Source organism: Plectropomus leopardus, chromosome 1 (assembly GCF_026936395.1).
Source record: "Plectropomus leopardus strain MGB_pleo_1.0 chromosome 1, ASM2693639v1, whole genome shotgun sequence".
NCBI classification, from domain to species: domain Eukaryota; kingdom Metazoa; phylum Chordata; class Actinopteri; order Perciformes; family Serranidae; genus Plectropomus; species Plectropomus leopardus.
In genome coordinates, this window is record NC_142176.1 from 4,371,442 (window position 1) to 4,385,126 (window position 13,685).

General features: G+C 42.3%; 1 protein-coding gene across 3 annotated transcripts in view; it reads left to right on the forward strand.

Moving 5' to 3' along the window:
• Positions 1-332: 332 nt before the first annotated feature.
• The window catches only part of LOC148190339 (ankyrin repeat and death domain-containing protein 1A-like), a 47,692-nt gene continuing 34,339 nt past the window's right edge, over positions 333-13,685 (forward strand). For 2 of the 3 annotated variants that reach the window (XM_088085496.1, XM_088085562.1), the window contains exons 1-2: positions 333-437; positions 613-715. In XM_088085496.1, coding sequence (XP_087941622.1) covers positions 689-715 — 27 coding nt within the window. In that variant the 5' untranslated portion in view covers positions 333-437; positions 613-688. The remainder of the gene's footprint in view (positions 438-612; positions 716-13,685) is intronic. The other variant, XM_088085535.1, reaches the window with a different exon arrangement.

Below are 13,685 nucleotides of genomic sequence, written 5' to 3' on the forward strand. Positions count from 1 at the left end.
TTTTCACCCACAAATCTGGACCATAGTGTAAAAAGAAGACAAATTAAGGAGAATATTTTTTTTATTTATTTTAGTATTTTTGTATTTCTACCAAACTATATTTCCATTTTATATGTAGTATAAGGATACATATAATAAAGGTAACTAATAATAAAGGTAAATAATAAAGGTAACGATTATTTGTGGAGATAAAAAAAACAAAAGGATACGAATAAATTCAAATTTTCTGAAAATGATTTGTCGCTTTAAAAAGAACCGGAAATACTAGTATGTGTGCCTTGTTTGTCGCACTGCATTCTGGCCCTTGTAGTCCGTCTCTTAACTTCCGGTCATAACTTCCGGTTCTGATTTTGAATTGGCTGCAGAACTCAACCGCTGCGCCGCAATGATGGCTTCGGGCACCACAGTGTTGCCGAAGGCTGAACACGGAGAAGGAGGTTCGTATTTTGGCTCAAAAAGTGAAGATAGATGCCAAACTCGATACTTTTTTTTATCCCGCTGTGATTTACGAAACGAGACGCTTCGTGACAGAGCTAGCTAGCTAGCTAGCTAACGTTAGCATGCTAACCTGCTCGAGCTCTGTCGCTAGGTTACTAACTTTTTCATTTTCAGAAAACAAGAGGACTCCGTGTCCGTTTTACGGCTGTCTATCCGGACTCTGCCGGTCTGGAGGCTCACATCAAGGATCATGAGATCTCAGCCGAGTCTCTCCCAGGTGAGCTCCAGCTCTGTTTGGTTTCATATTGCGCCAATAAATCCGATAATTCATCAGTTTTTGTACTATTGTGATGTAATGCCAATAGCTCCATGTTAGCTAAATTACCATTTAAAACAAACTTGGTTTTAATCTTCAAAAATAGGCCGAAGATTTGTAAACAAAACCGCCTGCAGAGAACCAACAAACAAAAAACTTTCAGGGATTTGGAGACTTCAAAACGGTTCAAATCATTCACAGAGGAAAAATAAGCCAACTACCACCCAACAGTATCCGAGTTTTTAAAGACTATTTTTTGGCATTTTTGCCTTTATTAGATGGGACAGAAGATTAATAGCATTAAGGGGGAGAGGGATGATGATATATATATATGTACATACATAAAGATATATAGATATACACGTGATTTTTCATTTTCAGCAAAGAGGTGTTGAGTCTCCAACGGCCTCGAGGGGTTTCTGATTCAGTTTTAGAACCTAACACCACTTCAACTGGAGCATGATCTGACAATACAACATTACCAATTGAAGCAGCGATAACTGTGTTCACTAATTGTTTAGATATTAGAAAATAATCTATTCTTGAATATGAAGAGTGTGGGTATGAATAGAATGTATATTCCCTTTCTTGGGGGTGAAGAGTTCTCCAGATATCAACCAGACCCAGCTCATCTTCCAAAACCTCAATGGCTAGTTGTGATTTATATACTAACCTTGTATTAGTGACTCTCGATTTATCTATAGCTGGATCTCTTACCTGATTAACCCCCCCCCCCCCAATAATTATATAAGTATTTCCCAATTGTTTTGCGACACAGCAAATGTTAGCGAAAAAATCTGGACAGTCTATATTTGGTGCATAGATATTAATGAGAGAGCATCTGCTACCAAACAAATCTGCACTTATTGCCACCCACCTGCCCTCTCTGTCCGAGAGTTGTTTGTGAATAGCGATATTTACATTTTTACGTAGTAGGATACAAATGCCCCTTTTGCTAGATGAATAGGCCCTATAAAATATTTTACTGACCCAATCCCTCCGCAGCTTTGTTGATTCCTCATTATCTAAATGAGTTTCCTGCAAGAAACAAAACATCCACTTTCTTTTGATTAAGATACAGGAGAAGTTTCTTCCTTTTAATAGCGAAATTGGCCCCTTTAATATTCCAAGACAGGAACTTAAGTGTATCTACCATACTAACATAACAACTCTACTATTTCACTCTCATTTTCATGATTAACTGTGAGAAACATATATCCATGTAGGTGGAACCATGTGAGAGGTAGCCTGACCTTGATGTATCCCTGTGACCGCAATGTACACAAATACAAGGAAAAACGGAACAAAACAAAACAAAACAAAACAGAAAAACAACAACAAAATAAATAAATAAATAAATACATAAATAAAACATACATGTGAGAGCCATGAAGAACGGAATGGCTCTCTTAACCCTGGAACCAAACCAACAAAATAGTACATCCGTGAAGCTCTTTAAGCCCCCCCAAAAAAATATATTCATATTATCATGTACAGAACTTAACAGGGAGAGTATTTTGAACAAATATCCAAACAAAGTCAAAAATCAAGTCCCACAAAAACAAAAATCACCAGTCCCCCTTTTACAACAGAATACAGAATCAGCCCAACTAGGTCAACATTTAGACCATGAATTCTCTAAATGGGGATCATGGTGACACGTTGGGATCATGGTGACATTAACGGGAAGAGTGTCCATCATACCCCTTTAACAGACTATCCAGTCCTTCAAATATTAAGATTATACATTATACCCATTGCCTGTGGTATGTAATTTTTACCCTGAGAAAACCAAAACAAATGCAGCAATTACTAAATTTCTTTGTTCCCTTAACCGTATTTAACACAAGATTTGAACCACATAAGCATCACGGATTGTTATCTGAGAAAAACTGAGTGACTCATGTGGCAGCTCATCTAAATGGAGCCGCAAATGGTTCCCCTGTTGACAAGGTACTCAGAGCCATCCTCACTGTCCCTGCCGGATCTCCATCAGGCCCTCTTTGGCCCTCTTTCGTTTTATTGACTAGGTTCAGCTCAGTTCTCTCTCCATTGCTTACATCTCTCCTGCTGGGAGCTTTCAGAAAAATAAACTGTTGCCTCTGCTCATGTTGCCCTGAAATGAAGAGAAGACAGAAGTGTTAAATCGCGGCCTGTGTGTCAGTATTAATGTAACCTACGATAAAATCTGCCATTTTTATGATTTCCAAACGAGGCCAGCTCTGCGCAGCGCCCCCTCAAATAAATGTCTTGCCCCCTCAAATCAAAGAAAGAAAGAAGTGCTATATACCGACACCATCGATGGCGTATGTATTGATGAGGTGAGCCAGCAGGTTACAAATCCACAGAGACAGGATGTCGCCGAGCAGACGAGGAATCATACCGCTGAAAACAAAGAAAACCACCATTTCAGATTAAAAGAACACAAATATGCGAGGCGAGGTTCTAACGCCAATGCAAAAATTAGAGGACTCAGGGGACATCCCTGCCTCGTACCCCGGTGTAGGGGGAAACAAGAGGACATGTTCCCATTTGTCAACACTGAGGCCTTGGGGTTGCAGTATAGAAGTCTAACCAGTTTTATAAAGGAGGGGCCTAATCCGAACCTGTGTAGTGTTCTAAACAAGTATGTCCACTCAACTCTGTCAAACGCTTTCTCTGCATCTAGAGAGAAAGTGACTATGGGTTCAGGGCAATTTCTCACCTGCCAAATCAGATGTAGTAACCTACGTACATTATCTGCCGAAGACCTACCCTTAATTAACCCCACCTGATCCGAATGAATCAGGCTGGGCAGGGGCCTCATGTACAAAGACTTGCGTGGATTTGCTACTGAAACATGGCGTACGCTCAAATCCAGAAAACGTCGTACGCACAAAAAAATCCTGATGTATGAATCTGTGCGCACGCATGAATCCAAGCACATTCCCTTTGTACATCCCAATCAGCGTGGAATTGAGCGCACATGTTGGAGTACCCGACCACTCCCTGTCCACGCCCCCATTTAAATACGCAAATCATATTTAAATAAGCCCTGCACCTGAGATTCCCCTCTGCACGATCAGAAAATAAGAAACAAAAGATGAGTAAGACGGGATTTTAAGCTTCCATTCATTAAGTTTATACACTTACACGGATCACACACTATTGCTGCAAATTAGTGCAGAAGTGCGCTGGGGAGAAGGTGAGGCTGATAAGTCTTTACGCACACTTTACGCATGGGGTTATTAACATGAGTACCTTGCGCACAGTGACAAACAGGGGCTTGTCAGAAAGATCTGAGACTGTAGTTTAACCAGCAAAACACAGCAAGTCACTAACTCTAACCGCTGACTAGTAATGATGCGGTGAAGACGGGATATGATTTAGGGGCGCACATGCTCAATGCGCATCACAGGGACCAATACTAGGACAATTACACGACAAATTTACTTACCAAGAAGCCACCCATCGCGCACAGTGCCAGCTTGTGGTCTGTTCCCAACCATGCTGTTACTCAGAATGCGTGAATCGTGCGTTGAACCAGGTGCCTCCGAAGGAGTCGCCTCCGTAGACCGCGTAGGCTGCGTCCTCCAAAGGATGCAGACCCTGAATTGGGACACAGCTAGAGTTTGTTTTTTTAGTAATTTTTAAAGTTGATCCTTTGACAGAGTGTGCCAGTCAGGGCTGGGTTTTATAACTGTCATCTCAAAACGTAACCTTGTGATCAAAAAACAACAACAACAAAAAAATAGAATTACGGCTTTATGTGAACTAAGCAGTGTGAAAGAAAGAAGTGCTATATACCGAGTCATCGATGGCGTATGTATTGATGAGGTGAGCCAGCAGATTACAAATCCACAGAGACAGGATGTCGCCGAGCAGACGAGGAATCATACCGCTGAAAACAAACAAAGAAAACCACCATTTCAGATTAAAAGAACACAAATATGCGAGGCGAGGTTCTAACGCCAATGCAAAAATTAGAGGACTCAGGGGACATCCCTGCCTCGTACCCCGGTGTAGGGGGAAACAAGAGGACATGTTCCCATTTGTCAACACTGAGGCCTTGGGGTTGCAGTAAAGAAGTCAAACCAGTTTTATAAAGAAAAAAAAAAAACATACATGTGAGAGCCATGAAGAACGGAATGGCTCTCTTAACCCTGGAACCAAACCAACGAAATAGTACATCCGTGAAGCTCTTAAAGTCCCCACACCCCCGCCCCCCACCCCAAAAATATATTCATATTATCATGTACAGAACTTAACAGGGAGAGTATTTTGAACAAATATCCAAACAAAGTCAAAAATCAAGTCCTACAAAAACAAAAATCACCAGTCCCTCTTTTACAACAGAATATAGAATCAGCCCAACTAGGTCAACATTTAGACCATAAATTCTCTAAATGGGGATCATGGTGACACGTTTAACACCTGTATTAATGGGAAGAGTGTCCATCATACCCCTTTAACAGACTATCCAGTCCTTCAAATATTTACCAGTTTAATGTCCTCATTCATATTGCAGTCCAGAAGAAGGAAAAACACGTTAAGATTATACATTATACCCATTGCCTGCGGTATGTAATTTTTACCCTGAGAAAACCAAAACAAATGCAGCAATTACTAAATTTCTTTGTTCCCTTAACCGTATTTAACACAAGATTTGAACCACGTAAACATCACTGATTGTTATCTGAAAAAAATTAAGTGACTCACGTGGCAGCTCATCTAAATGGAGCCACAAATGGTTTCCTGTTGACAAGGTACTCAGAGCCGTCCTCACTGTCCCTGCCGGATCTCCATCAGGCCCTCTTTGAGATAAAGTCCTGCTGTAGACAAGATCAAGAGGAGTGTCTCATACAAAAGGAAAACGCCCGTAATTACGAGAAGGCAGAAGCCGTGTTCCAATTCAGGGTCTGCATTCTTCGGAGGACGCAGCCTACGCGGTCTACGGAGGCGACTCCTTCGGAGGCACCTCCGAAGGCCGCATCAACGGTTGTTAAATGGGACAGTATGATTTCCTGGTTGCGTCACCAGATGTTCCCGCCCTTTTTTATTATATATTTTGCTGGAGGAGAAGGAGAAGCGTCTCTGTCCGCGTCGTAAGCTGATTTATCTCCGGTCCCTTGCTCTACATTTCCCTAGGCTAGTATGCTAGGTGGCTACGTGTTAGCATTACTAACGTCACATATTATGAATGAAATTATGAGATTTGAATGTTCCTCTCTGTTTCCTCTCGGAGGTGCCTTCGAAGGAGTCGGCTCCGTAGACCGCGTAGGCTGCGTCCTCTGAAGGATGCAGACCCTGAATTGGGACACAGCTAGAGTTTGTTTTTTAGTAATTTTTAAAGTTGATCCTTTGACAGAGTGTGCCAGTCAGTGCTGGGTTTTATAACTGTCATCTCAAAACGTAACCTTGTGATCAAAAACAAAAAAAAAATAGAATTACGGCTTTATGTGAACTAAGAGTGTGAAAGAAGAGCTATATACCGAGTCATCGATGGCATATGTATTGATGAGGTGAGCCAGCAGGTTACAAATCCACAGCGACAGGATGTCGCCAAGCAGACGAGGAATCATACCGCTGAAAACAAAGAAAACAACCATTTCAGATTAAAAGATCACAAATATGCGAGGCGAGGTTCTAACGCCAATGCAAAAATTAGAGGACTCAGGGGACATCCCTGCCTCGTACCCCTCAGAGCCATCCTCACTGTCCCTGCCGGATCTCCATCAGGCCCTCTTTGGCCCTCTTTCGTTTTATTGACTAGGTTCAGCTCAGTTCTCTCTCCATTGCTTACATCTCTCCTGCTGGGAGCTTTCGGAAAAATAAACTGTTGCCTCTGCTCATGTTGCCCTGAAATGAAGAGAAGACAGAAGTGTTAAATCGCGGCCTGTATGTCAGTATTGATGTAACCTACGATAAAATCTGCCATTTTTATGATTTCGAAACGAGGCCGGGTTTCTGCAGGGGCAAGAGGGGCAGCGCCCCCTCAAATAAATGTCTTGCCCCTCAAATCAAAGAAAGAAAGAAGAGCTATATACCGAGTCATCGATGCCGTATGTATTGATGAGGTGAGCCAGCAAGTTACAAATCCACAGCGACAGGATGTCGCCAAGCAGACGAGGAATCATACCGCTGAAAACAAAGAAAACCACCATTTCAGATTAAAAGAACACAAATATGCGAGGCGAAGTTCTAACGCCAATGCAAAAATTAGAGGACTCGGGACATCCCTGCCTCGTACCCCGGTGTAGGGGGAAACAAGAGGACATGTTCCCATTTGTCAACACTGAGGCCTTGGGGTTACAGTATAGAAGTCTAACCAGTTTTATAAAGGAAAAAAAAAAACATACATGTGAGAGCCATGAAGAACGGAATGGCTCTCTTAACCCTGGAACCAAACCAACGAAGTAGTACATCCGTGAAGCTCTTTAAGTCCCCCCCCCAAAAAAATATATTAATATTATCATGTACAGAACTTAACAGGGAGAGTATTTTGAACAAATATTCAGAGTCAAAAATCAAGTCCTACAAAAACAAAAATCACCAGTCCCTCTTTTACAACAGAATATAGAATCAGCCCAACTAGGTCAACATTTAGACCATAAATTCTCTAAATGGGGATCATGGTGACACGTTTAACACCTGTATTAATGGGAAGAGTGTCCATCATACCCCTTTAACAGACTATCCAGTCCTTCAAATATTTACCAGTTTAATGTCCTCATTCATATTCCAGTCCAGAAGAAGGAAAAACACGTTAAGATTATACATTATACCCATTGCCTGTGGTATGTAATTTTTACCCTGAGAAAACCAAAACAAATGCAGCAATTACTAAATTTCTTTGTTCCCTTAACCATATTTAACACAAGATTTGAACCACGTAAACATCACTGATTGTTATCTGAAAAAAATTAAGTGACTCACGTGGCAGCTCATCTAAATGGAGCCACAAATGGTTTCCCTGTTGACAAGGTACTCAGAGCCGTCCTCACTGTCCCTGCCGGATCTCCATCAGGCCCTCTTTGAGATAAAGTCCTGCTGTAGACAAGATCAAGAGGAGTGTCTCATACAAAAGGAAAACGCCCGAAATTACGAGAAGGCAGAAGCCGTGTTCCAATTCAGGGTCTGCATTCTTCGGAGGACGCAGCCTCGCGGTCTCACGGAGGCGACTCCTTCGGAGGCACCTCCGAAGGCAGCCAACGGTTGTTAAATGGGACAGTATGATTTCCTGGTTGCGTCACCAGATGTTCCCGCCCTTTTTTATTATATATTTTGCTGGAGGAGAAGGAGAAGCGTCTCTGTCCGCGTCGTAAGCTGATTTATCTCCGGTCCTCGCTCTACATTTCCCTAGGCTAGTATGCTAGGTGGCTACGTGTTAGCATTACTAACGTCACATATTATGAATGAAATTATGAGATTTGAATGTTCCTCTCTGTTTCCTCTCGGAGGTGCCTTCGAAGGAGTCGGCTCAGAGATCCCAGCGTGAGGCTGCGTCCTCTGAAGGATGCAGACCCTGAATTGGGACACAGGTAGAGTTTGTTTTTTTAGTAATTTTTAAAGTTGATCCTTTGACAGAGTGTGCCAGTCAGGGCTGGGTTTTATAACTGTCATCTCAAAACGTAACCTTGTGATCAAAAAACAAAAAAAAAAAAAATAGAATTACGGCTTTATGTGAACTAAGCAGTGTGAAAGAAGAGCTATATACCGAGTCATTGATGGCATATGTATTGATGAGGTGAGCCAGCAGGTTACAAATCCACAGCGACAGGATGTCGCCAAGCAGACAAGGAATCATACCGCTGAAAACAAAGAAAACCACCATTTCAGATTAAAAGAACACAAATATGCGAGGCGAGGTTCTAACGCCAATGCAAAAATTAGAGGACTCAGGGGACATCCCTGCCTCGTACCCCTCAGAGCCATCCTCACTGTCCCTGCCGGATCTCCATCAGGCCCTCTTTGGCCCTCTTTCGTTTTATTGACTAGGTTCAGCTCAGTTCTCTCTCCATTGCTTACATCTCTCCTGCTGGGAGCTTTCGGAAAAATAAACTGTTGTCTCTGCTCATGTTGCCCTGAAATGAAGAGAAGACAGAAGTGTTAAATCGCGGCCTGTGTGTCAGTATTGATGTAACCTACGATAAAATCTGCCATTTTTATGATTTCCAAACGAGGCCGGCTCTGCGAAGGGGCAAGAGGGGCAGCGCCTCAAATAAATGTCTTGCCCCCTCAAATCAAAGAAAGAAAGAAGTGCTATATACCGAGTCATCGATGCCGTATGTATTGATGAGGTGAGCCAGCAGGTTACAAATCCACAGCGACAGGATGTCGCCAAGCAGACGAGGAATCATACCGCTGAAAACAAAGAAAACCACCATTTCAGATTAAAAGAACACAAATATGCGATGCGAAGTTCTAACGCCAATGCAAAAATTAGAGGACTGGACATCCCTGCCTCGTACCCGGTGTAGGGGAAACAAGAGGACATGTTCCCATTTGTCAACACTGAGGCCTTGGGGTTACAGTATAGAAGTCTAACCAGTTTTATAAAGGAAAAAAAAAAACATACATGTGAGAGCCATGAAGAACAGAATGGCTCTCTTAACCCTGGAACCAAACCAACGAAATAGTACATCCGTGAAGCTCTTTAAGTCCCCAACCCCCCAAAATATATTCATATTATCATGTACAGAACTTAACAGGGAGAGTTTTTTGAACAAATATCCAAACAGAGTCAAAAATCAAGTCCTACAAAAACAAAAATCACCAGTCCCTCTTTTACAACAGAATATAGAATCAGCCCAACTAGGTCAACATTTAGACCATAAATTCTCTAAATGGGGATCATGGTGACACGTTTAACACCTGTATTAATGGGAAGAGTGTCCATCATACCCCTTTAACAGACTATCCAGTCCTTCAAATATTTACCAGTTTAATGTCCTCATTCATATTCCAGTCCAGAAGAAGGAAAAACACGTTAAGATTATACATTATACCCATTGCCTGTGGTATGTAATTTTTACCCTGAGAAAACCAAAACAAATGCAGCAATTACTAAATTTCTTTGTTCCCTTAACCGTATTTAACACAAGATTTGAACCACGTAAACATCACTGATTGTTATCTGAGAAAAATTAAGTGACTCACGTGGCAGCTCATCTAAATGGAGCCATAAATGGTTCCCCTGTTGACAAGGTACTCAGAGCCGTCCTCACTGTCCCTGCCGGATCTCCATCAGGCCCTCTTTGAGATAAAGTCCTGCTGTAGACAAGATCAAGAGGAGTGTCTCATACAAAAGGAAAACGCCCGTAATTACGAGAAGGCAGAAGCCGTGTTCCAATTCAGGGTCTGCATTCTTCGGAGGACGCAGCCTACGCGGTCTACGGAGGCGACTCCTTCGAGGCACCTCCGAAGGCGTCAGCAACGGTTGTTAAATGGGACAGTATGATTTCCTGGTTGCGTCACCAGATGTTCCCGCCCTTTTTATTTTATATTTTGCTGGAGGAGAAGGAGAAGCGTCTCTGTCCGCTGGGCGTCGTAAGCTGATTTATCTCCGGTCCCTCGCTCTACATTCCCATAGCTAGTATGCTAGGTGGCTACGTGTTAGCATTACTAACGTCACATATTATGAATGAAATTATGAGATTTGAATGTTCCTCTCTGTTTCCTCTCGGAGGTGCCTTCGAAGGAGTCGGCTCCGTAGACCGCGTAGGCTGCGTCCTCTGAAGGATGCAGACCCTGAATTGGGACACAGCTAGAGTTTGTTTTTTTAGTAATTTTTAAAGTTGATCCTTTGACAGAGTGTGCCAGTCAGGGCTGGGTTTTATAACTGTCATCTCAAAACGTAACCTTGTGATCAAAAAACAAACAAAAAAAATAAATAGAATTACGGCTTTATGTGAACTAAGCAGTGTGAAAGAAGAGCTATATACCGAGTCATTGATGGCATATGTATTGATGAGGTGAGCCAGCAGGTTACAAATCCACAGCGACAGGATGTCGCCAAGCAGACGAGGAATCATACCGCTGAAAACAAAGAAAACCACCATTTCAGATTAAAAGAACACAAATATGCGAGGCGAAGTTCTAACGCCAATGCAAAAATTAGAGGACTCGGGACATCCCTGCCTCGTACCCCGGTGTAGGGGGAAACAAGAGGACATGTTCCCATTTGTCAACACTGAGGCCTTGGGGTTACAGTATAGAAGTCTAACCAGTTTTATAAAGGAAAAAAAAAAACATACATGTGAGAGCCATGAAGAACGTAATGGCTCTCTTAACCCTGGAACCAAACCAACGAAATAGTACATCCGTGAAGCTCTTTAAGTCCCCCCCCCCCAAAAAAATATATTAATATTATCATGTACAGAACTTAACAGGGAGAGTATTTTGAACAAATATTCAGAGTCAAAAATCAAGTCCTACAAAAACAAAAATCACCAGTCCCCCTTTTACAACAGAATAAAGAATCAGCCCAACTAGGTCAACATTTAGACCATAAATTCTCTAAATGGGGATCATGGTGACACGTTTAACACCTGTATTAATGGGAAGAGTGTCCATCATACCCCTTTAACAGACTATCCAGTCCTTCAAATATTTACCAGTTTAATGTCCTCATTCATATTCCAGTCCAGAAGAAGGAAAAACACGTTAAGATTATACATTATACCCATTGCCTGTGGTATGTAATTTTTACCCTGAGAAAACCAAAACAAATGCAGCAATTACTAAATTTCTTTGTTCCCTTAACCATATTTAAGACAAGATTTGAACCACGTAAACATCACTGATTGTTATCTGAAAAAAATTAAGTGACTCACGTGGCAGCTCATCTAAATGGAGCCACAAATGGTTTCCCTGTTGACAAGGTACTCAGAGCCGTCCTCACTGTCCCTGCCGGATCTCCATCAGGCCCTCTTTGAGATAAAGTCCTGCTGTAGACAAGATCAATAGGAGTGTCTCATACAAAAGGAAAACGCCCGTAATTACGAGAAGGCAGAAGCCGTGTACCAATTCAGGGTCTGCATTCTTCGGAGGACGCAGCCTACGCGGTCTACGGAGGCGACTCCTTCGGAGGCACCTCCGAAGGCCGCGTCAACGGTTGTTAAATGGGACAGTATGATTTCCTGGTTGCGTCACCAGATGTTCCCGCCCTTTTTTATTATATATTTTGCTGGAGGAGAAGGAGAAGCGTCTCTGTCCGCGTCGTAAGCTGATTTATCTCCGGTCCCTCGCTCTACATTTCCCTAGGCTAGTATGCTAGGTGGCTACGTGTTAGCATTACTAACGTCACATATTATGAATGAAATTATGAGATTTGAATGTTCCTCTCTGTTTCCTCTCGGAGGTGCCTTCGAAGGAGTCGGCTCCGTAGACCGCGTAGGCTGCGTCCTCTGAAGGATGCAGACCCTGAATTGGGACACAGCTAGAGTTTGTTTTTTTAGTAATTTTTAAAGTTGATCCTTTGACAGAGTGTGCCAGTCAGGGCTGGGTTTTATAACTGTCATCTCAAAACGTAACCTTGTGATCAAAAACAAAAAAAAAAAATAGAATTACGGCTTTATGTGAACTAAGCAGTGTGAAAGAAGAGCTATATACCGAGTCATTGATGGCATATGTATTGATGAGGTGAGCCAGCAGGTTACAAATCCACAGCGACAGGATGTCGCCAAGCAGACGAGGAATCATACCGCTGAAAACAAAGAAAACCACCATTTCAGATTAAAAGATCACAAATATGCGAGGCGAGGTTCTAACGCCAATGCAAAAATTAGAGGACTCAGGGGACATCCCTGCCTCGTACCCCTCAGAGCCATCCTCACTGTCCCTGCCGGATCTCCATCAGGCCCTCTTTGGCCCTCTTTCGTTTTATTGACTAGGTTCAGCTCAGTTCTCTCTCCATTGCTTACATCTCTCCTGCTGGGAGCTTTCGGAAAAATAAACTGTTGTCTCTGCTCATGTTGCCCTGAAATGAAGAGAAGACAGAAGTGTTAAATCGCGGCCTGTGTGTCAGTATTGATGTAACCTACGATAAAATCTGCCATTTTTATGATTTCCAAACGAGGCCGGCTCTGCAAGAGGGGCAAGAGGGGCAGCGCCTCAAATAAAATGTCTTGCCCCTCAAATCAAAGAAAGAAAGAAGTGCTATATACCGAGTCATCGATGCCGTATGTATTGATGAGGTGAGCCAGCAGGTTACAAATCCACAGCGACAGGATGTCGCCAAGCAGACGAGGAATCATACCGCTGAAAACAAAGAAAACCACCATTTCAGATTAAAAGAACACAAATATGCGAAGTTCTAACGCCAATGCAAAAATTAGAGGACTCGGGACATCCCTGCCTCGTACCCCGGTGTAGGGGGAAACAAGAGGACATGTTCCCATTTGTCAACACTGAGGCCTTGGGGTTACAGTATAGAAGTCTAACCAGTTTTATAAAGGAAAAAAAAAAACATACATGTGAGAGCCATGAAGAACAGAATGGCTCTCTTAACCCTGGAACCAAACCAACGAAATAGTACATCCGTGAAGCTCTTTAAGTCCCCCCCCCACCCCCCAAAATATATTCATATTATCATGTACAGAACTTAACAGGGAGAGGTTTTTGAACAAATATCCAAACAGAGTCAAAAATCAAGTCCTACAAAAACAAAAATCACCAGTCCCTCTTTTACAACAGAATATAGAATCAGCCCAACTAGGTCAACATTTAGACCATAAATTCTCTAAATGGGGATAATGGTGACACGTTTAACACCTGTATTAATGGGAAGAGTGTCCATCATAACCCTTTAACAGAATATCCAGTCCTTCAAATATTTACCAGTTTAATGTCCTCATTCATATTCCAGTCCAGAAGAAGGAAAAACACGTTAAGATTATACATTATACCCATTGCCTGTGGTATGTAATTTTTACCCTGAGAAAACCAAAAC